Below are 24,854 nucleotides of genomic sequence, written 5' to 3'. Positions count from 1 at the left end.
ATCAACTCTAGTAATATCTTCTGCTTACAGTTACAGTGTTTTATAAAAGCGAGAGAATCAATCCACTTCAGCAAGTGCTGAAAAGCAGGTATTTTGAGAGCAAAAGGAAGGCTGTTCTGCATGCCTCAGCAGGCGCTTATCACTTTAAGATACACCACCTGGGCTGGTGCTCAGACTCACACTAAAAAAGGACCTGTAATAATCCAACACCTAACGAAACTCAGCTAAAAGTGTGAAATGAAAAAGCCAATGAATACCACCCTAAATCACGCTAAAAAAGTAAATCTTATTATGATACGCTATGTATACAGGCATCATTTTACATAGCTGACAATCCCACTACGTGAAACACTGCCATCATTCCCAGAAAAGTAGCAAAGAAAATTTTGTAACACCCTCAAAGAAACTCTGGAGTGTTGTTTCTATTAAAAACAAATTTCCTTTTCATTCTTATCACTGCATGTTTCCAATAATCTTCTTCCAGAGGTCACTGGGGTCCTTTACATGACAGCCAGCTGGTCTGCTCCTTTAAATGTGAAGGAAGGAGCTTTTAGATAGCTGCTTTTCTGCACATAAATCAAAGCCTACTCAGCGTTCTCTTTGTGGGTCCATAATTGTCTGGCTACACTCAAGCCAAATCAGATGGTGCCTACCCAGGTCAGGCTGACCTTACAAAAGCAAGGAACAAAGAAATACTATAAAAAGCAGAAGTATTCCCCCTTCCATAATGAACTATTCAAAACCGCATCCATTGTTAAATTCAGTATCAAATGACAGTAAGTTTAGAATTCTAAATTTAGTCTATAAATTATCCCCAGAAGGAGAACTACAGTCCAAATTCCCAGGCCTTACTCCAGAGGCCATTTAAAATTTGTCGCAAATCTGTTTTCCCCCAGGTCTCACTACTGCCCTAACCAAATCTTCCAATCCAGCTAACTGAACCCAGTGCAATTCACCCTTCCCATCTCCTTGCCTTTGCTCTTGCTATCACTCCATCTAGACCCCAGCTGTCTTTCAAGGCCTGACTCAAATCTTCCCTTAGTGAACAAAGCCTTCTTTGCTCTGTCCTAAATACTTTCTTTTTTTGAGCAGTTAGGGGATTTGTTTTTCTGTGCTATCAATTTTTAGTTTAAACTGCCTGGTATTGTTAATTATGTTTTCATAAGTTTATCTGACCTGAGCTAGATTAAAAATTCCTTGGGGCGCCTGGGTGGCTCAGTTACTTGAGCATCTGACTTTGACTCAGGTCATGATCTCACATCGTGGGTTTGAGCCCTGCATCAGGCTCTGTGCTGACAGCTCACACAGCCTGGAGCCTGCTTCAGCTATGTCTCCCTCTCTCTCTGCTCCTACCCTGCTCACACTTGCGCGCACTCTCTCTCTCAAAAATAAATAAAACATTAAAAATTAAAAAAAAAAAAATCCAGGAAGACAAGTCTTATGTTTATACCTTGATTTCTTCCATAATATCTAGGAGCATGCTTGGCAAATCCTGAGATTCCAAACCTCCTGTTACTACAATGCTCTCAAAGCTCTGTTCACTGCTCTGCAAATTTTCATATAGAAAGCAGACACCAGAGTGAGATCAAGCTGTTGGTCATGTGGCTGCCTCAAAAAATAAAGACCTTCTACATTCTGGAGATGCCAGTTCATCAGCTCTACCAGATTCACCTTCCACACTGTCATGAGAAAGAGACCTATTTAAAACACACAAACTATTTTAAAGCTGAATTTTTCATCCTTAAGCACCATGTTAATTCATCACATCAGAAAGCCTAAGAACATTCTTTAGCTTCAATGATGGCCAAATGCATAAGCACGAAGACATGAGTTTGAACAAGACTCCTTAATATCAAATATATTACCAACCTAGCTATAAGTCCTATATATTTCTCCTTCTCTGGGGACTGTGAACCCTACTAAGGGTCTTTTCTTTCTTAAGTCTTTTTCTTCCATCTTCTATTAATGTTCCCCATCATCACTGATTCTGTTTCACACTAGCCTAATGAATGACAGTAACATTCACTTTATAAGTAAAATGTACACAGTGAAATCAGAACTGTTTATTCTTGAAAATGGTTTATCAGGGGCGCCTGGGTGGCTCAGTCAGTTGAGGTCTGACTTCAGTTCTGGTCATAATCTCATGGTTTGTGGGTTTGAGCCCTATGCCAAGCTCTCTGCTCTCAGCGCAGAGCCTGCTTCAGATCCTCTGTCCCCATCTCGGCTCATGCTCTCTCTCTCTCTCTCTCTCAAAAAAATAAACATTAAAAAAAATTTTATCAAGTAACATTTAAATGATCTTCCCATTGCTCAAAATAATTTTTAAATATCATGTTTTTATTATTTGATACACACAGAAGATTATAAGTAGCTAAAGTTTAAGTTATAAAGTATAATAATATAAACACTTGTGAATCTGGGACTTTTTTTCAACTTTTCATTTTTTTTTTAAATTTTTTTTTTCAACGTTTTTTATTTATTTTTGGGACAGAGAGAGACAGAGCATGAACGGGGGAGGGGCAGAGAGAGAGGGAGACACAGAATCGGAAACAGGCTCCAGGTTCCGAGCCATCAGCCCAGAGCCTGACGCGGGGCTCGAACTCATGGACTGCGAGATCGTGACCTGGCTGAAGTCGGACACTTAACCGACTGCGCCACCCAGGCGCCCCTCAACTTTTCATTACATTTATAAAACCCACCCACATTGTTGCTTAGCTATAGTTAATTTATTTTCACTTCCCTGTTGTATAATATTTCACAACTGTCATATAAAATATTACAATTTGGGGGTGCTTGGCTGGCTCAGTCTGTAGAGCATGCAACTCTTGACCTCAGAGTTGTGAATTGAAGCCCCACATAGAGCTTACTTAAAAAAAATAAATAAATAAGAAATAAGAATAAGAATAAAATACCACAATTTATTTATCCTTTCTCCTATCAGCAAACATTTAGCTTGTTGCCAGTTTGTCTGCCATGATGACAAACATTACCATTATTAAACATTCGTACATGTATCTACTGATGGAGATGGAAGCACTTCTTAGGTATACTTCTAAGTCTGCAACTTCTGAAACACCTGTTACACACACCTTCCTGGTGTTTTATCACCTCTCTCTGATGTGGATAAGCATGGGTTGCATTTTTTAAATTCTGGTTTTCAGTTTCAAATTACTTGTAAAAGTTGTATTTTCCCTCTCCAATCATAAAAGTCTAAGAATAGAAGTTGTTCGACTACCTTTGTGATTAGTACATGCTTTACTTCTTTCAACATCCCCATAGCCAGTCTATATTATGAATCAGAAAACCACAATTTTTCCTTTAGCCTGCTTCTTGTCTTTGTTGACTCTCAGTCATGGTGGCTTGCTTTCTCTTCTCTGTTGATCTTTAACTGTGAGCTCATTGCTCAGTTTTAATTTGGGACTGTTGATGTTTTCCTCCAAAGAAACTGGTTTCTGCTGCCACGCAAGCCACACCATGAATTTAGGATTCCTTCAGACTTGTTTGAGGGTCTTGGCTTAGTAGAAAGTTCTGAAAGCACTATTAGGTCAGATAATTCCATTCCTCACAACTGCCACTGATCTCTGATCATGGGAGCCTCTGATCTCTGGCCCATGAGTCCCCCTTTTAATTTATATCTTTAGGTTTACTTCTTAATGCCTCCCTATTTCCTTCACTACTAAAGACAAGGTGGGGTAAGCCACAAGGTTGAAACCCAGTAAGAGTTTCTTCAACTCCAAATAGAAATGGTTAACTAGCCATGAGGCAGTGATGGGCTTACTCATTTTCTGTATAGTTTTGTGCCAGAGGTTTTTTCCTTTAAGTTTTCATTTTCAGATTTGTTTTCTTCAGAGAAGTTTCAAGGATAAGACATACAACGAATTCCTGTATACTCTTCAACTCTTTGATTGCCACACAATCAATAGTTTAATCTCCAGACCTGATATAGATTCTACTCGAATGGCATTTACAGACTTTAAAGAATTAAATTCTACTAATTAGCTATTTTTATATCCATTAACAGAGAAGTTGCTTGAAATCATGTATTAATACCTCATCGTATTTTAGAAGATGCCAATTCCTATGCTATTTTTATACACAAGTTTCCAGCCCAATGAATTGTTTGTTTTGTTTGTTTGTTGTTTCTGCTGACTCTTGATCATGAGGGGAGAAAAATTCAACTCAACAAATCAGTGACCTGTGTTAGGTGCTAAGGGTCAAAAGTACCACAAGTGGAGCTCTAAACAGTATATTCCTCCACCTGAATTTGGAGTTTCTTTTTTAATGTTTATTTATTTATTTTTGAGAAAGCAGGTCAGTATGCTCAGGGGGGAGGGGCAGAGGGTGAGGGAGAGAGAGAATCCCAAGCAAGCTCTGCATTGTCAGTGCAGAGCCCAATGCGTGACTCCATCCCACAAACTGTGAGATCATGACCTGAGCCGAAATCAAGAGTTGGACGCTTAACTGACTGAGCCCCCCAAGAGCAACCTAGAGTTTCTTTTGAACAGTAGTTTCCAAAAATATTTGAGGGAAATTACCCTGATTTTGCCTTATATAAAAAAAAAGTAAAATTGATACTAAATGTGAACACTGAGCAACCTCCCTTTGGGAATTTGTTCTCCTACATTCTTTCCACTTAACACATCAGGTAGGCTGAGTATTTCGTGTTGTAGTTCTGAAATTGACGACCTATCTACACTGAAGTCAAAATCTATCTTAATAAACTCATCAATCTTAAATATTATAGTTCTAAATAACACCTACACATTTTCCCTTATTGAAATATATGACAGGCACAACAAAATAAACCCATTATTTGGCATAGACTTTGCCGTTTTCACAAATGTATACACCTATGCAACAACCATGAAAATCAAGATATACAAATTTCCATCAGCTCAAAAAGTTCCCTGGCAATCAATCTGTGACCTATTCTCTGTCATTATGATTTAGTTTTCTCTACTCTAGAATTCCAACTAAATGGAATCAGGCTTTTTAACTCAAAATCGTGTTTTTCAGATTCACTCACACTGTTGCATGTATCAGTATTCCATTTCTTTTCATTGCTCCGTATCAATTCTTTAGCTGGATGCACTCTAGTTTATCACTCACTTGTTGATGGACATTTGGGTTTTTCCAGCTTTAAGCTATTATGAATTAAACAGCTATGAACATCTGTAGATAACTCTTTGTGGGACATTTATTTTCATTTCTCATAAGTAAATACCTAGAGGTAGCACTGATGATTAACTCTATGAGAAAATGCCAAACTGTGTTCCACACTGGTTGTACCATTTTACATTACATTGTATCTACAATGGATAAGACTTCCAACTACCCCACACAGTATTAAGTCTTTTAAGTGGTATAAAGTGGTGTCTCATGGTTTTAAAATGCATTTTCCCAATGACTACTGGTATTAAGCATCATTCATACTCTTGTTGGTCATTCATGTATCTTTGGTGGAAGATCTGGTTCAAACCTTCTCCATTTTTCATTGCTTTATCCTATTATTGAGTTGGAAGAGATCTTTATTCTGAAAACAAGACTTTTATGAGATATATGTACTGTGAATATTTGCTCAGTCTGACTGAATCTTGTCTTTTCATTTTCTTAATGATGTCCTTCAAAGAGCAGATTTTAATTTTAATGAAGTTCAATGTAACTTTCTATCCAATTCTATTATGGTTCATGCACTTAGCATCCTAGCTGAAAATTGCTCATTACCCCAATGTTACAACAATTTTACTTTAAGGAATTGAAGGAAACAGAGGTCAATGACTGACTTTTATATATATTTTTCCTTTGTGGTTTCTTTATTGATCCATAGACTGACTATGTTGCTTAATTATTTGGTTTCCAAATACTTGGGAATTTTTCTAGATATCTAACAGTTATTTAGAGAATATATTCCATATGATGTGCATTTTTTTATTGAGATTTTTTTACTGGCCCAGTATATGGTCTCGTTGAACATACCATGTGCACTTAAAAAAAAAAAAAAAAGGTATTCTGACTGCACTGTTCTATAAATATCAATTAGGTCCAGTTGGTTCATAGTATTGTCCAAATTAACTATGTATTTATGCAGTGTTTTTGTCAAGCTGTTCTATTAACTGCTGAGAGAGGAATGTTAAAATAAGTATGATTGTGGTATTGTCTATTTCTCACTTTAATTTTGTCAACTTTTGCTTCAGACGTTATGTAGCTGTTATTATGCACATATACATTTATGATTATTATGTCTTCTTGGAAAATTCTCCCTTTATTATTATGAAATAGCTCTCTCTGTCTCTGGAAGTATTCTTTATAACAAAGCCCTTTTATTTTATATTAATTTAGCAAATCTAAATTGTATCTTTTTATACTTAATGTTTGCATAGGATAATATTTTCTATCCATTTTTTTCAACCTGAGCCTTTATATTTAAAATACAACTCTTAGGAAGAACATATAGTTATGTCTTGTTGGTTGTTGCTTCTTTTTTTTTTTTTCATTCTCACAACCTCGGACTTTTATTTGGAGTATTTATCCATTAACATTTAATATAATTATAGATATGGTTGAATGTATTTGTTATCCTATTGTACTGCCATTCCTGCTTCTTTTTGGGTTATTCAAAAATACTTCAGATTGCCATTTTAACTTATCATTGGATTTTTAGCTAGTTGCTTTTGCACTTTTTTATAATTTTTAAAAAAATTTTAAGTAGGCTCCACACCCAACATGGGGCTTAAACTCATGACCCTGAGATCAAGAGTCGCATCTTGATCCAGCTCTACCAACTGGGCCAGCCAAGCCCCCCCAGATGCTTTTGCATTTTTAAGTGGTTGCTCTAGAATAGCAGTATCTTTACTTGTCCACAATGTATTTAGAATTAATAGTGTAATCCTTCACATAAAATGTAGAAAACTTATAATCATCTAGGTCTGTTTATCCACCTTTGCATGCTTTCTACACAGTTCAGAAAATACCAACAGAGAATTTCATAATTTGTTTTAAATAGAAATATATATATATTAAAGGTATTGTAAGGAAAATGATGCTCTTTTATATTTATCTAGATGTTTTATCATTTCAGATGTTCTTTAATTCTCACTGAGTATTGAAGCTTCTGTATGAATTTTTTTTCACATCATCCTAAAGAATTTCCTTTAGTATTTTTTTATAGTACAGGCCTGCTGACAACGAATTCTGAGGTTTCTTTTATCTAAAAAAGTCTTCAGGGGCACCTGGGTGGCTCAGTCGGTTAAGCATCCGACTTCAGCTCAGGTCATGATCTCACAGCTCATGAGTTTGAGCCCCGCTTCAGGCTCTGTGCTGGCAGCTCGGATCCTGGAGCCTGGAGCCTGGAGCCTGCTTTGGATTCTGTGTCTCCTTCTTTCTCTGCCCTTCTCCCGCTGATGCTCTGACTCTCTCTCAAAAATAAACAAACATTTAAGAAATTGAAAAAAATAAAAAATAAAAAGTAAAAAGGTCTTCATTTGGCCATAATTCTTTAAAGATATTTTTACTAAATACAGAATTCTGGGTTGATACATTTTTCACTAGAGCACTTTAAAAATGTTGCTCCATGGTCTTCTGCCCTCTATAGTTCCTGAGAAGAAGTTAGAGATCTTTGCAATCTTCGTTTTCCCTTACTTATTGTGTCATTCTTCTCTATTCCTTATCAAGACATTCTCTTTATGTTCCATCTTAGCAGACTATGACATACATAGGCTTTATTTACTTTGTTTTACCTGCTTAGGTCTCACTGTGCTTCTCGAATTCATAAATATACGATGTTCATACATTTAGGAAAGTTTTAGCCAGTATTTCTTCAAATTTTTTCTGCCCTATTTTCTCTCTTCTTCTGGCTCCAATTACATGTATGTTGAACCTTCCGATACTGTCCCACATATCCAAGAAGACTTATTCATTATTTTTATCTTTTTTGTCTCTGGGTTGTTCACACAGGATAGCTTCTATTGATTTATCTTCAAGTTCTCTAAACCTTTCTTGTATCATCTCCATTCAATTGTAAATCTCATCCACATAATTTTTATTTTACATAAATACATAAATTTTATTTTACATAAATTCAATTTTAAGATTACCCTGTGGTTGTTTATACTTTCTGCTTTTCTCTACAAAGTCCTCTTTGTGACTATTACAAACGTTTTTCCTTTATGTTACTGAGTGTAATTAAAGGATCTTTCTCATTTGATTTCTTTCGAGAGAGAGAGAGAGAAGTGTGCTCAAGTTGAGGAGAGGGGTAGCGGGGGCGAGGGGAGGAGAGAGAGAGAGAGAGAGAGAGAGAGAGAGAAAATGCTAAGCAGGCTTCCTGCTGAACATGGAGCCCAACATGGGGCTCGATCCCACGACACTGGGATTACAACCTGAACCAAAATCAAGAGTCAGATGCTCTGGGGCGCCTGGGTGGCGCAGTCGGTTAAGCGTCCGACTTCAGCCAGGTCACGATCTCGCGGTCCGTGAGTTCGAGCCCCGCGTCAGGCTCTGGGCTGATGGCTCGGAGCCTGGAGCCTGGAGCCTGTTTCCGATTCTGTGTCTCCCTCTCTCTCTGCCCCTCCCCCGTTCATGCTCTGTCTCTCTCTGTCCCAAAAATAAAAAATAAAAAAAAAAATAAAAAAAAATAAAAAAAAAAAAGAGTCAGATGCTCAACTGACTGAGACACCCAGGTGCTGGAAAGGATCTTTCTTTAATCCTTGTCTGCTAATTCCAACATCTAGGTCATGTTGGAGTTAGTCTCCATCGACTATCTTGTCTCTTATGAATTGCTTATGGTCTCTTTATTCTTCATGTGCTGAATAATTCTGGATGATATCCTAAATATTGTGAATGTTACACTGTAGAGAGTGATGTTTCTTGTGTTGTTCCAAAGTGTTGGCTTTTTATATTTTAACACATAACACATAAAACTTTTTGGAGTAGCTAGGTGGTTCAGTCGGTTAAGCATCCGGCTTCGGCTCAGGTCATGATCTCTCGGTTTGTGAGTTCGAGCCCCGCATCGGGCTCTGTGCTGACAGCTCAGAGCCTGGAGCCTGCTTCAGATTCTGTGTCTCCCTGTCTCTTGGCCCCTCCCCTGCTCATGCTCTGTCTCCCTCTGTCTCTCAATAATAAACGTTAAAAAAAAATTTTTTTTAACACATAAAAGTCTTGTGTTTAGCACATAACTTTTGACTAAGCCTATAGACAGTCTCTTGTGTGGCTGCTCAGAATCTCCTCTGAGTTCCTCTGTCCTTAGCTAAGCTGCTTAGAGTATTCCCTACACATGTGTAGCTCAAGAATAAGCCAGACTTAGACAACATTTATATCAAGAATGTAAGAATCTTCATCGTGACTCTCTCCTTTATGAAATGTTCCCCCTCACAGTCCAGCAGCCATGGTAGCCCCAATCTCTGTCCTTAGAAAGACTGCTGGATTGCTATCAGAGTTTTAGCTGCCTTGCACTTAGGACACTGAGATTTAGCCATAAGATAGAAACAAGAAAAACACACAATGTCATTCCCTTCTTCCAAGCAAAACAGTCATCTCCAGAATCTTCCTGCCTTCAGTCATTCCCAAGCTCATCAGATAGCTGTTTTTTTTTTTTTATTTCTTGCATTGTGTCCAATTTGTCTTTTTTATCTGAAGGATGGCTCCAAACAGCTTACTTGCCTATCACAGAAGCAGAAGTCCTCCTAATAAATTTTAGAATCAACTTGCTGATTTCTGGAAAGAGAAAAAGCCTACTAGGAATTTATTTCTATTAATTTATAACTCAATTTTGAGAAACCTGTCAATTCAAACATATTGAGTTTTCCAATCCATGAATATTGTAATCTTTCCATTTATTTAGATCTTCTTTTTCTCAGCATTATGTCATTTTTAGCATACAAGTCATATTTCAGTTAAATTTATCACAAAACAGTTTATTTTTGATATTTTATGCTATCATAAGTAGTTTTAAAATGTCTTTCCCAATTATTCACTGCTAGAATTTATTCACTGATTTTTTTCTTTTTATTGACCTTGTATTCTGAGACCTTGCCTATTACTTCCAGTAGCTTTCATGTCAATTCTTTAGGGTTTCCTATGAATATAATTGTGTCATCTATGCATAATGACAGTTTTATATCTTCCTTTCCAATTCATACACCTTTTGCATCTTCTTCAGGTCTTATTGCACTAGTTGGGATTTCCAGTTCAATGGAGATCTTAAGGAAGAAAATTTGTTTTTTGTCAATAATAATGATTTTAATTAGAGCAGCACCTGGGTGGCTCAGTCAATTGAGCATCCATCTCTTGATTTTGGCTCAGGTCATGATCCCAGGGTTGTGGGATCAATCCCTGCATCAAGCTCCACACTGAGCGTGGAGCCTCCTTGAGATTCTCTCTCCTTCTCTCTCTCTCTCTCTCTCTCCCCACCCCCCCTGCCCCTCTCTTCCACTCACATGCTCTCTCTCTAAAATAGAAAATAATATTAATGAGATTCTTCATTGATGCCCTTTACCAGGTTGAAATTCCCTTCAATTTCTAGTTTATTAAAAGCTTTTATAATATAATATAATATAATATAATATAATATAATATAATATATACACATACACTTTATAATATAAAGTATGTATTGTGTAATATAAAATAAAGTGTGTTGAATTTTGTTCAAATGCTTTTCTGCTATCAAGATAATCATTTGGCTTCTCTCTTTTACTCTACTAGTAAGATGACTTGCATTGATTTCTTCATATTAAACCAATTTTGCACTCTTGAGATAAACACAATTTGGTCATGACTTATCCTTTTTTGCACTGCTGCTTCATATATTTTGTCCAGTTTTGTAGCTGCTTACAGTAAAAGTTCAAGGTCAGTACCAGTTATTCCAATGTGGCTAGACGTAAACCCACAAATAAGTATTAACCTTAAGCCATGGCTAACGGTGATGAAAGAAGTCTAGCAGTTACCAGAGTAGATAGATGGTGGTTAGAAAAGTGCCTTAATCTCCTATTGAAATCCTAGCAGTCCTTCTGTCTATTCCTGAAATAGGACATATACAAGTAACTCAGTTCAACTCCAGTCAAAAAACATTTATGAATCCTCTGTTTAATAACAGTTAACCTACAAACTGATACAAAAAAATAAAGCAGGCCTATCTCTTACTTCTTTAAGAGCATTTATAACCCAGAGAGCACCACAATATTCATTATCAATAAATACCTATTAAAATGTACAAGTAACATTTTGAGAGACAAGTATTCAAACCAGAAAAAAAAAATCCTGAGCTATAACTGCTTAATATAGAATGTGCAATCTTGTAATGCTAACACAAACTGTCAGGGGTGTCACAGCTATCTCGGAAAGTTGTGTTGCCTATCTTTAAAAATTGAGAAATGCACATGCCCTAAAAGAAAAACAGGCAATCACGTAAAAGTGTTTGCAAACCGTTCTATGTTCACAGATAAGTATTTATTAAACAGCTTTAAAATTTATAGCAGAAAGAGCAAATATATACAATATAATGTGTAAGTTCCAAAAGTCTTTTCTTTTTTTCATTTACGGAGACCTTGGGGCTTCGGCAGACAGTCAGAAGGCAGGCTGCCAGTATCAATTCACACTTAAGCAAAACTTTTGCCAATGAAAACTGAAACACCTGTATGAATTAACTAAATTGTTCCCATTTTCAACAATGAAAGGAAATTAAAAGCATTACTGAATGTCACTGACTTGGCCCATCTGAAAGGAAATAACGTAGATAACAGCTAATTTTAAATTATCAAGCCGATACAACATAAATGGCTCTCTAAAACAATATGGGTTATTTTCACTATGAGTCATTCAGTTTTCCCGAAATGTGTGGATCGAATATCTCAGGAACAGCACCACATTATGACAACCTTAAAAAAATAAAATATTTCTTTCAGGATAAGCTTCTGACATTGCTGAATTAAAACATTCTCCCAACATTATCTCACGTGTATTTCTACATGCTGCACCAACAGGAAATCACTAATAAAATGTCTCCAAAAAAGAGATTTCTCTTTTACCCTTTTACCCTTGTAATTAACATCTTGTGGGAAGGTACTTTTTTTGTTGTTTTAATTTTTTTTTACTGTTTATTTTTGAGAGAGAGAGAGACAGAACGTGAGTGAGGGAGGGTCAGAGAGAGAGGGACACACAGAATCCAAAGCAGGCTCCAGGCTCTGAGCTGTCAGCACAGAACCCAACACAGGGCTCGAACTCACACACTGTGAGATCATGACCTGAGCCGAAGTGGGACGCTTAACCTACTGAGCCACCCAGGTGCTCCTATTCAATAAATATTTAACAAATCTCTGGTAACTATGGTCCCCATCCCTTCAAGGGCTTACAATCCACTGGTAGGAATATTAAGACTTAAACTACTCTTGACCTTCTGTTAACAAAAAGACACTTCTTAGTCTCAATAGCTTACACCCCTAGTTCCAGGCCACCACGCTGCTGCCAGAGAAGGGAAATGGATGCCCAGCCAGAAAGAGTATGCTGTTTCCTCCCTCCTCCTTCTCTCCCACATCTACAGCCAATTTCAAGCAGGTCTTATCCACTTAGGAATTCTTATTCCTGGAAAACAAATGCTCTCCTAAAACCAGTGATCAGATGATCCAGCTCATCCCCGAAAGCTATGGGTGCACCAGCTCTACCTACTCAAAGGTACTGTCAGGACATTCTCCATTTTGATCCTCAAAACAAGTTTTCAGTGCTGAGAACGAGGCACATCCCCTACTTCCCTCATCACACAGAAGAAGATGAAAGAAGTGGTTATCCTTCCCATCAAGTACCATCATGCAGCACTACCTAAAATCATCAAAGTAATGGACACAAATAAATCCTGTCCAGGGTTCGAGTCTATTTCATTCATTCTCTTCTTCTGCATCCATTCACTGAGCAACAATTACAAGTGAAGCTTGGAAGCACTGCACTGGACCTTGTAGAAGACCCAGAGAAGAACAAAGCCCAGTCCCTGAAATGGAGAGTTTATAGTCCTGTGGGAGGGAAAATATACATGAATATACATGAATACATGAAGAATTATAAGCCCAAATATGATCTGTGTTAAATAAAGGCACAGAGGGGTGCCTGGGTGACTGGGTCAGTTAAGTATATGACTTTTGATTTTGGCTCAGATCATGATCCCATGGTTCGTGGGTTTGAGCCCTGAGTTGGGCTCTGCCCTGACAGTGCGGAGCCTGCTTGGGATTCTCTTTCTCCCTCTCTCTCTGCCCTTCCCCTGCTCTCACTCTCTCTCTCCAAAGAAATAAATAAACAAAGGAAGGAAGGAAGGAAGGAAGGAAGGGAGGAAGGGAGGGAGGGAGGAAGGAAAAGAAAAGGAAGGAAGGAAGGAAGGAAGGAAGGAAGGAAGGAAGGAAGGAAGGAAGGAAGGACGGACACCTGGGTGGCTCAGTCAGTTAAGTACCTGACTCCTGGTTTCGGTTCAGGTCATGATCTCACAGTTCATGGGTTCAAGCCCCACATCGGGCTCTGTGCTGACAGTGCAGAGCCTGCTTGGGATTCTCTCTCTCTCCTTCTCTCTCTCTGTCCCTCTCCCGTTCTCTCTTTCTCAAAATAATTAAACTTAAAAAAAAAAGAAAAGAAAAGAAAGAAAAAAGCACAGACAGAAGTTCAAAAGTTCAGAAGTGAGGTAGCACCTCAAAGTGTTCCCTTTTCCTCCAATATTCTTTTGGAGTAATATAGAATAATACAGATAAAGGATGTTTATATACAGGATATATCATTACACAAGATATAAATTTCAATGAAATTCTTCATTGAAACCAGGGGCCACTTCCAACTCATCTTATTATCTGCCTCAGTATCTTGCACAAGGAAGGGATGTCAGGAAGTACTAATAAATACAAGGATGAGTTGACAAGGGCTCATCTGGATTTTTCCAGTATATTCTGTATGCTTCCTTTGGGATAAACAAAAGAAGGGGGTGGTGCAGATCACAAAGCATCCTTGGGGCTCCTAAAAGCCCTCCTTACAGGTAAGTTCCTCACCCTACTTCTTAAGAAATAAAGATTCACTTGGAATTTAAAAACTCATCTCCTTAGAAGAGTCAGACCTGGCACTTTGCATCACTGTAATCAAACAGCTTTCCTCCAAAGAGATCAGTCCTCAGGTCAGCTCTGACTTGGAAGAGTTAGAGGAGGAAAGAGAGCAAAAACATTATGTATTGTGAAGCCCTGGGGGAAAAGTATAAAATTCGAATTTATGACCTCGTTGCAAGTTAGGAGAGATGAGTTACCTACCCCAGAGGTTACCAGAGTTAATTACGTCAGAAGTACTTCACAGTAGAGAGGAACAAGAATGGGTGGGGGAGGAGGGCGGGAAGAATCAGAAAAGAAACAGGAAAAAAAAAAGGGGGGAAAGTTTTTTAAAAAGGAAGAAATTTATCTGCACCAAAGGGAAACGCTGGAAAAAAAAAAATTAACTGCTTGTATATAAATAGAGTATTTTAGTGGGTTTTTTAGGATAACTATGGGTGACACATATACCTTAATCTGCTAAGACCAGTCCCCCAAAAGATGTTATTACTGATCCCCTCCCCATAAAAGGCCAACAGGAACACTTCCTAGCACATGTTACATCCTGTTTACCCCAGTCATCAGAAGAAACCCAAGCGTCCCAGTCATCATGTATCATCTAGACACTTATCCCCACCAGCTCTGTACTTCCCTACAGTAATGCAAACTGACCACCATTCCAGACCCTCCACACCTTTCCCTGGGCCTCACTGCACGTGGACATGTGTTTAGCGTCACCTTCCCACTGAGATCCTCCCCACCACCTTTTCTGAAACAGCCATCCCCATGCCATTCATGTTCCCTTACCCTGCTCTATAGGTCTCCAGAGCACATCTGTTAAATATATTATTTCTCTCTTTGTATATTATATATTTCCCCCACAAGAATGTAAATAGATGTAAACTCCAAGAGGGAAAGACTTTGTTGACACTGTATCCCCAGTGACCAGCACAATGCCTGACATAGATTCAGTATTCAACAGAGATTAGCTAAATAAATAGGAAACACAGAATCATTTTTAAATAAATCTTTTAAAAAAGTGTTTAACACTTTACTTGTCAAATTCCTTATAGCATATGTGGTGAATAAACAGGGACATTTCCACATAGTTACCTACACATAGATACACTATCATCATAAACACCAAAGACTTCTCAGAATGCTTAAGTGAGAAGAGAAAGCAGGCCCCCAGAGGCCTCAAAGGATGTACATCCCATCAGTTCCAAGACCTTATGCAGGAATCAGTAACTTGCAAAATGTACATGACAATACAAAGTAAGCTAGCTTTCTACCAGATAAAAGTACTTCATTTTTGCCTTATCTGAAAAATAACAAAGAAAAAAACATCAGAATTCTCACTTGATTCTAACTAGGATAATAAAAATGCCTTTGAAAAAATTATCTTAAGTAATTTGTGCTCATCAAAGACATGCGTTATCTTTTTATCCATAAAGCTAAGAAGACACCAAGTGACCCTTTGGTCTGCGACTTTTCTGTTCTTGAAAATCCTTCTTTGATCTCAAAACCTCAAACATCTCTATTACTGGATCTTTTCTTTTCACTGACATTCTTCTCTGACTGTGGTCTTTATCTATCAGCTTTACTTTCTTATACCCATTCCCTCCTTAATTCCCCGTAATGAGAGAGACTACATGATATTCCACAGGACCCGTCCAGGAGATAAGCAATGCACTAATTCTCAGTGCCCACGGCCTCTCACTGCTCTACGGTGTGGAAGGCTGACCAGCACCTCGTGCCCTGGACACTGCCTCCCTCCTTGTCGTCTATGACCTACACCCTCCTGGCTCTGCTCCTCACTGCCTGATGTCCTCTTGCTCATCCCATCCATGCAGGCGTCACCCTCAGTTTTAGACAAAAGAGTTGCATACTATAGTAGCTTCGGGGTGAGGATTCAAACTCTTGTTCTCACTTCATTTATTCATTCAACATTTATTGAGCACCTATTAGGCGCTGAGATCAAACAATGAACAAGACATATTTGGTCACTGCCCTCAAATCCAAGCAAGTACAAAGGAAAATGCTTGTGTTTAAATCAACAGCAAGATAGATGTGGTTTGGAAATTAAAATGATGAGGTTTTATCCCCTTAACTTCCTTAAGTGGCAGTGTTTCAACAGGAGCAATCTGAGGCAAGAATACAGCAGAAGCCCTAAAACATACAAGGAAAAAAATTAAACGGAAAGGACGACATTACTCACTGATGTAAATGCCAGCAGCTCCTCTTCAGTTAACTTATGCACTGGGTTATTCTTTTGGAAATTTGTGCTTTAAATTAAAAAAAAAAAAAAAACAGCAAATTAATTCTAAAATGCATGTTGTAACTAATGACGCCGAATTTTTAAAAAGGCAACGTAAAGTGTATATATTTCAAAGCACATATTGTAATATTGTATCATGTACAAATATAGATATGAGTGTGCCAAAGATAAGTATGACAGTAAATAATGTAATAAGCAAGTATGTAGTAAAATGCTAACAAATAAAATGTGGCTGGTGTACTAAATGTCAACATAACTTATTTTACTGGGGGAAAGCAATCTAATCTGTGCCAGGTCACAAAGAAAATGAAAAGAATTAACGTGGCACCAGCTCCTATTTATCAAACTCAGGCCAAAAAAATTAAAATATTACTGTAACCATTAGGCAAAAATTAGAGAAAGGCTGTCAAAGAGACAGAACAATGGGAATATTTAGATCCTGCTGATCCAAGTACAATTTGACAGGATGATTTTGTTAAACAATTTAGCACTATCTTGTAAAGCAAACTTTCATATATCCTTAACTCAATAATTCCATCCTAGGTATAGAGCCCAGAGAAATTCCCGAATAGGTGTACCAGAACCATACACACAAATATCCATAGTAAAATTGTGTAAGATAGGAAAAAATCTTGAAACAATCCAAACGTCCAAAAGGAGACTGATAAACAGAGAAATATTCACCCCAAGGGATGCTGTAATGCGAAGTAAATTGTAGTTACATATAAAACATGAATGAATCATAAAATCAGAATATTGAGAGAAAAAACAATCACAGAAGACTACATATAGTAAGATATCATTTTCATAAAGCTCAGAAACCAACAACATGAAACAATCGACTTAGAAGTATAAAAACAGGTGGGTCGTCTGGGTGGCTCAGTCGGTTGAGCGTCTGACTTCAGCTCAGGTCATGATTTCGCGGTCCGTGAGTTCGAGCCCCACGTCGGGCTCTGTGCTGACAGCTCAGAACCTGGAGCCTGTTTCAGATTCTGTGTCTCCCTCTATCTCTCTGCCCCTCCCCCGCTCATGCTCTGTCTCTCTCTGTCAAAAATAAATAAACGTTAAAAAAAATTAAAAAAAAAAAAAGAAGTACAAAAACATGTGAATAAATATATTTTTTGAAAAGGCAAGAGGGGCGCCTGGGTGGCTCAGTCAGTTAAGCGTCTGACTTCAGCTAAGGTCATGATCTCACAGTTCGTGAGTTTGAGCCCGCATCAGGCTCTGTGCTGACAGCTCAGAACCCAAAGCCTGCTTCAGATTCTATGTCTCCCTCTCTCTCTGCCCCTCTCCCACTCGTGCTCTGTCTCTCTCTGTCTCTCAGAAATGCATAAACGTTTACAAAAAAAAATTTTTTTTAAGAAAATGACAAATGCAAAATTAAGGACAGTGGTTACCTTTTTTAAAAATTCAAGTATAATTAATATACAGTGTTATAGAAGTTTCAGGTATACAATATAACAATTCAACAATTCTACATATTTCTCAATGCCCACAAAGATAAATCTACTCTCAGGGTGCCTGGGTAAGCACCCAACTCTTGATTTCAGCTCAGGTCATAATCTCACAGTTGTGGGATCGAGCCCCACACTAGGGCTCCGTGCTGGCCATGGAGCCTGCTTGGGAATCTCCCCATTCCTCTCCACCCCTCCCCTGTTCACATGCACTCTCTCTCAAAAAAACAAAACCTCTAAAAGAAGATTAGTTTACTCTTAACCCCCTTTATCTATTTCACCTATCTCCCCATCCCACCTCCCCTGTGGCAAGCACCAGCTTGTTCTCTGTATTTAAGAGTCTGGTTTTTCGTTTGTCTCTTTTTTCCTAGCCCCACTGCTTCACCAATCAACCATCTATAAAGAATTCACCTTCTCTGTGTTTCCTTTCTAAACCAACCCAGCCCACTGCAACGTCCAAGTCACCTTTCCATAGAGGTAATGACCATGGGGATCAGATAGAGATCAAGCGGTATAACAAAATCGCTGTTTACAACCCCCAAGGGAATTCAGTTCATGTAGATGTCCTGACTCATTTATAAACCGCATCAGGTGCTCCAAGATTCAAAACATAACCAAGTAGTTTCTACCAAACAGGGAAGATTCAAGTTGCCTATGAAATCCACTCAGCACTTTTAGCTGTTCCATCAATATTGTATTTGGAGGAAAAAAACAGTATTTTAGAACAAGCATTTTCTTTGTCTTTTAGTCCTCTCTCAACTGTGAAGTTTAATTCATTGTACCTAAAGCTCAATTGACAGAATGCCTGGGAATATGTATACTTTGCTTGATTTAATTTTCTGATAAGTTGACAATCATGAATTTGCCAAAATGATGTTTTAAGAAACTGCATAGAGGAGAACTCAAAACTTAGGGTCAAAAAAAAAAAAAAAATTTTTAAAGAGGGGCGCCTGGGTGGCGCAGTCGGTTAAGCGTCCGACTTCAGCCAGTTCACGATCTCGCGGTCCGTGAGTTCGAGCCCCGCGTCGGGCTCTGGGCTGATGGCTCAGAGCCTGGAGCCTGCTTCCGGTTCTGTGTCTCCCTCTCTCTCTGCCCCTCCCCCGTTCATGCTCTGTCTCTCTCTGTCCCAAAAATAAATAAACGTTGAGAAAAAAAAAAAAAAAAAAACTTAGGGTCAGTAAAACCTGGATATTCAAGCCTTCACTGCTGCTTTGTAATTCTGAGCAAGTCAGTCAGCCATTTAAACCTGCTTTCCCCTCTGAAAAATGGAGAAGAGTAACAAACTCTAGGGTCACTAGAACATTAAGAGGGGCTAATGTGGGAAGTACATGGTGCAATTCCTAGCACATGAAACTGCTCACAAATAGTTGCTATTTATATTATTTACATACTAAGAATCATCATGAATTGGACAATGTTTCATAGTAAGCATAAATTCTGTCAGTGGAATCAAATAATGTGATAGGACAAGTGCTGTGGGCTTAGAGCACAGCTGTGTGTGTGTGTGATCCCTTTCACCCTAACTAACAAAAGGAATGGAGGGCGGCATTCAACTTGTGCGAAAATGAAATCCTACTGTCAGTGGAAAGGAAGTAAAATGCTATGAGGTGGTCACAAAAGGGTAAGTTCTACTGAGTGAAAAGACTTTTTTTTTTTTTTTTTTTTACAAGCCTGCTTGGGATTCTCTCTCTCTCCCTCTCTCTGCCCCTTCCCATGGAGGGCACTCTCTCCCTCAAAATAAATAAATAAACTTAAAAATTAAAAAAAAAAAAAAAAAAAAGAATTCTATCCTTCAGAATGTAAATATCTCCAAAGGTCAAATTAGTCATTCTCAACTCTCCTAAATACTTTATTAAAAGTTTATTTCTAGCGAAAGCTAATCAAAGATATTTTACTTATGAAGGAAAAGAGAAGGATAAGTATACTAATTCAAAGGAGATTCCTGAGATTCCTAATCTCTAACCCTTTACTTGGTTGCCCAGTGGAGACCACTGGTGGTTTAGTGGTAACTGATTGCCCCACTATTCTCAATCCTTATAAGCATTATAAGATTCCCTATTCATCCAGAACAACTGAGTCCTGGAATAGTCTTTCTCAACACAAGAGAAACAATATGCAAAGTGTTCAAAGTACCCAAGTAAGTAACTGACTTACCAGATTCCAAGGATAACAGCAAGCTCTTCAGCACACAGGTCAGGCATCTGAAACTGTTCACAATCTGCTAACTTAATCTCATTTAGAACAGTGTCATCATTGAGTTCAAGATTCTGGTGCAATACAAAAGAAAATATTTAGACCAAAAATTAAATTTGATTCATTCAATACACTGTATGCAACTGATTACTAAGGAGGGATAACTTACCTTTTTGTTTAAAGATTATACAATGTCTACATATGGTCAATAGGCTTTTTCTTGTGAAACACATATTTAGAGATAATTTACTACGTAGAAACAGAGGACACGCCATCTAAACCTCAGGAATGCACTGATAATATCAGTAATAGGAAACAACAGCTATCATTCATTGAGTCCAGTAGGCAAAAGCCCCTCTACTGATCCACCAGGATTTAAAACCAGATCTTTCCATACTCTGCTCTAAATTCTAATCTAAAACATCCACTCCCAACTCTGTTTCTCAACAGGATCTAGAATAACCAAAACAATCTGAAAAAGAATAAAATCTGAGGACTTAGGGGGCTTTGATAGAGTACCTGATTTCAAGAATTACTACAAAGCCAAGACAGCGTGGTACTGGCATGAAGATAGACATACACATGAAAGGAATCAAATAGAGTCCAGAATTTTAGACCCACATATGGTCAAATGAGTTTTAACAAAGGTGCCTAGGGTGATTCAACACAGGAAAAGTCTTTTCAAAAAAACATGGCGGAACAACTGGATATCCATTTGGAAAGAAATGACCCTTCACTCTTATCCCATACCAACACAAAAATTAAACCCAAATTGATCACAGACCTTAATGCAGAAGCTAATACTGAAAAAACTAGAAGAAATCAGAGGAGAAAAGCTTTGCAGTGCTGGGCTAGGTAAGTAGTCCTTAATTAGAACATACAAAAAAAACCTGAGCCATCAGAGAAAAAAACTTACTAAATAGAACTTCAACAAATTAAAAACTTCTGTTTTTTTGAAAACATTGTTAAGAAAATGAAAAGCCAAGCTACAGACTCAGAATATATTCAAAAAACAAATATCTGAAAAGAGACTTGTATGCAGAGAGTATGGAGAACTCTTACAACTCAAAAAGAAGATAAACAACCCAATATAAAAGTAGACAATAGATTTCTACAGGTACTTCATAAAGGAAGGTGGCCAATAAGCACACAAAAAGATCCCTGACAACAGTAGTCAAGAGGAAATACTAATTTAAAACACTGACAATAACAAATGTTGACAAGGATCTAGAGCAATGAGAACTTTCACACACTATTGGTAGAAATTTAAAATGGTGTTCAGCCAAAGAAAATATTTTGCCAACTTCTTATAAAAAAAAAACAACGTATATTTACTATAGGAGCTATCAATTCCACTCTAAGTGGTTACCATGAGAAATGAAAACATGTCCACACAAAGACATATATAAATAAATGTTCATAAGCCCAATGATTTGGGCTGTAATCACCCAAACCAGAAACAACTCAAACATCTGTCAATAAACAGATAAAAGAAAAACTATACTATAGCCATCCAATGGAATTCTAGTCAGCAATAAAAAGGAACTACTGCCACAGGTAGCCATATAGGTAAATCTCAAAAACATGCTCAACAAAAGAGGCCAGATACAAAAAAGCTCACGTAAAATTCTAGAAAAGGCAAACTATCAGGGTGTCTGGGTGGCTCAGCTGGTTAAGTGTCCGACTCTGGCTCAGGTCATGATCTCATGGTTTGTGGATTCGAGCACTGCATCAGGCTCTGTGCTGACAGCTCAGAGCTTGAAGCCTGCTTCAGATTCTGTCTCCCTGTCTTTCTGTCCCTCCCCAGCTCATGCTCTGTCTCAAAAATAAACACTTAAAAATTTTTTATTAAAAAAAAAAAGAAAAAGCAATCTATCTCTAGTCACAGTAAACAGATCTATGACTGTTTAGGGCCACAGAGGTGGGGGATTAACTGCAAAGGGGCATGATGGAACTTTCTAGGGTAATGAAACATACAGTGACTATAATGGTTAGATATATGTATTTGTCAAATGCCATCAAACTGAATGGGTTTAATCTCATCAATTAAAATGGATCAACTTTTGGATAGAAGTTCTATTTCAAAAAAATTGATTTAAAAAAATGAATTGTCAAAAAAAGTAAAACCACAACGAGATCTCTCTATACACACACACACAATACGCTAGAATACCAAAATTCAGAAGACTGACAATACCAAGCATTTGCAACTGGCACTCTCATACACTGATGTTTGGATTATAAAACAGTACAACCATTTTGGAAAAACAGTTTGGCAGTTTCTCATCAAGTTAAGAACACACCACACAATCCAACCATTCCAATCCTAGGTATTTACCAAAGAGAATTAAAAACATATGTTCACACAAAGACTTACACACAAATGTTTCAAGCAGCTTTATTCATAAGAGCCAAAAATTAGAAACAGTTCAACTGTCTACCAACAGGTAAATGGATAATCACATTGTCCTCTGATGGACCTAAGTTTGCATCCATGCATTAAGAAGATATGGTACAGGGTACCTGGGTGGCTCAGTGGGTTAAACATGTGACTCTGGCTCAGGTCATGATCTCATGGTTTGTGAGTTCAAATCCCACGTCAGGCTCTCTGCAGTCAGCACAGGGCCCACTCCAGATCCTCTGTCTCCCTCTCTCTCTGCCCCTCTCCCACTCTCTCAAAAATAAAAAATAAACATTAAAAGAAAAGAAGAAGATATGGTACATAATGGAATATTATTCAGCCATAAAAAAAAAAACAAGGAAATCCTGCCAGTGGTGACAATTTGGATGGACTTTGAAGGTCTTATGCTAACTTAAGAGAAAGATACATACTGTATGATCTCACTTATACGTAGAATCTAAAAATAAATAAATAAATAAACAAAACTCATAGAGAAAGAGATCAGATCTGTAGTTACCAGGGGCAAAGAGTGGGGGGAAGGGGAATTGGAGGAAGACAGTCAAAAGCTACAGACCTCCAGTTACAAAACGAATAAGTACTAAGAATGTGACGTATGACCTGATGTGATGTATGCTGTGTGACAGGAAAGCTGTTAAGACAGTAGATCCTAAGAAGAAATTTTTTTCCCTTTTTCCTGTTTTTTCTTTTCTTTTCAACTATATGAGAAGATAGATGTTAGCTGAACCTACTGTGGTAATCATTTCATTTCACAATTTATGCAAACCCAACCATTATGCTGAACACCTTAAACTTATCCAGTGACATGCCAATTATTTCTCAGTAAAACTGGGGAAAAAAGAGAATTGCTACAACTTAAAAAAACATTATGCTAAGGGAAAGAAACCAGACACAAAAGAGTCATACTGTATGATTCCATTTATTTGAAATTCTAGGAAAAGCAGCTCTAATCTGTGACAGAAAGCAGACCAGTGGGAGGGAAAGTGACTGACTGCAGAGAAGTATTAGCGACTTTTTGGTGTAATGGAAATGACTGTATTTTTATTATGGTGGTGGCTCTATGGGGTCTATTTTTCAAAATGCAAAATGTACATTTAAAATAAAATAGGCACACTTAAGTTTTTCTTTTCTAATTCAATAAAAGCACCTAAAACTAGGAGCTGAACAGACCAGAAAGCTGGACTGTCTATGGCTAAGAGGTCAACTTCTTAACTCGTAACCTTTTCCCTAGTAAGCAGGAAGTCTGCCCAAAACACAGCCCAGAGGAACACCTTTCCTTGTCTAGCCTCAAAATCACCCTAACGGGGGGCGCCTGGGTGGCGCAGTCGGTTGAGCGTCCGGCTTCAGCCAGGTCACGATCTCGCGGTGCTTGAGTTCGAGCCCCGCGTCAGGCTCTGGGCTGATGGCTCGGAGCCTGGAGCCTGTTTCCGATTCTGTGTCTCCCTCTCTCTCTGCCCCTCCCCCGTTCATGCTCTGTCTCTCTCTGTCCCAAAAATAAATAAACGTTGAAAAAAAAATTTAAAAAAAAAAAAAAATCACCCTAACGGTGGGTCTGTCTCTACCTACAGGGTTTCAAGAAAAGAGTACGGCAACACCAACAACTGCTGATGGGAGGAACACAGACACTTAGGCGACTGCTCAGAATCAGTGGAAAAAGTGGCTCTTCCTCCCGGAATGGGCACCCTTCAAAGGCAGGGCTGGCGGGTGCACAGCACACCCTGGTGGCCATCATTTTTAAGACAGGCCTTTCAGAATTCAAAAAATAGAACTACATACATAATTTTAAATTTTCTAGCAGCCACACTTAAAAAAAGTAAAAAAGTAAAAAAAAGAAAAAAAGCATATGATTTAACCTAATACATCAAAAATACTATTCCTGTAATTTGTGTCAAGAGAAAATTATTGGACATCATACATTCTTTTTTTCATACAGTCTATGAAATCTGATGTGTCTTTTACACTTCAGCATATCTCAGTTTGAACCAACCAACTTTCCAGTGATTAATAATCACATGTGGCTGATGGCTACCATATTGGTCTATGTAGCACTACAGTATCCCAAAAGTCTCATCTTATTACATCACTATAGGGTTATATTAATCTACTTAATTAACACACAATGTTTTGTTTTGTTTTGTTTTTTTCTTAAAATTTTATTTTTAAGTAATCTCCACACCCAACACGAGGCTTAAACTCACAACCTTGAGATCAACAGTCACATGCTCTACTGACTGAGCCAGACAGGTGCTCCTAATGTTTTTAACACACCCATACAGTACCTTTATAAATCTAATCTGATCCTTTAACAAAGCGTGATGTGGAAAAAACAAATGAGGAAAGTAAGTATTTTGTAACTGTACCAGATTCTCATCTCAGGCTAGACAATAAGGAAGGGTCAGGGACCCAAGTCTCCTCCACCATCCCAGGACTCCTTCCCCTCCACCACAGAAGACCTGAGATATGTCAGAGTTGGC

General features: G+C 38.0%; 1 protein-coding gene across 3 annotated transcripts in view; it reads right to left on the bottom strand.

Annotated features, from left to right (window-relative positions):
• TTC27 (tetratricopeptide repeat domain 27) overlaps positions 1–24,854 on the bottom strand; it is a 188,365-nt gene that overhangs the window by 130,118 nt on the left and 33,393 nt on the right. For all 3 annotated transcript variants that reach the window (XM_086700346.1, XM_086700347.1, XM_025927411.2), the window contains exons 8-9: positions 19,923–20,035; positions 16,255–16,321 (exon numbers count right to left, since the gene is read on the bottom strand). In XM_086700346.1, the coding sequence (XP_086556472.1) occupies positions 16,255–16,321; positions 19,923–20,035 (180 nt within the window). The remainder of the gene's footprint in view (positions 1–16,254; positions 16,322–19,922; positions 20,036–24,854) is intronic.

Source organism: Puma concolor, chromosome A3, assembly GCF_028749965.1.
Source record: "Puma concolor isolate L17-30 chromosome A3, mPumCon1.1.hap2, whole genome shotgun sequence".
Lineage (NCBI taxonomy): Eukaryota > Metazoa > Chordata > Mammalia > Carnivora > Felidae > Puma > Puma concolor.
This window is presented reverse-complemented; position numbering and strand designations above follow the sequence as displayed.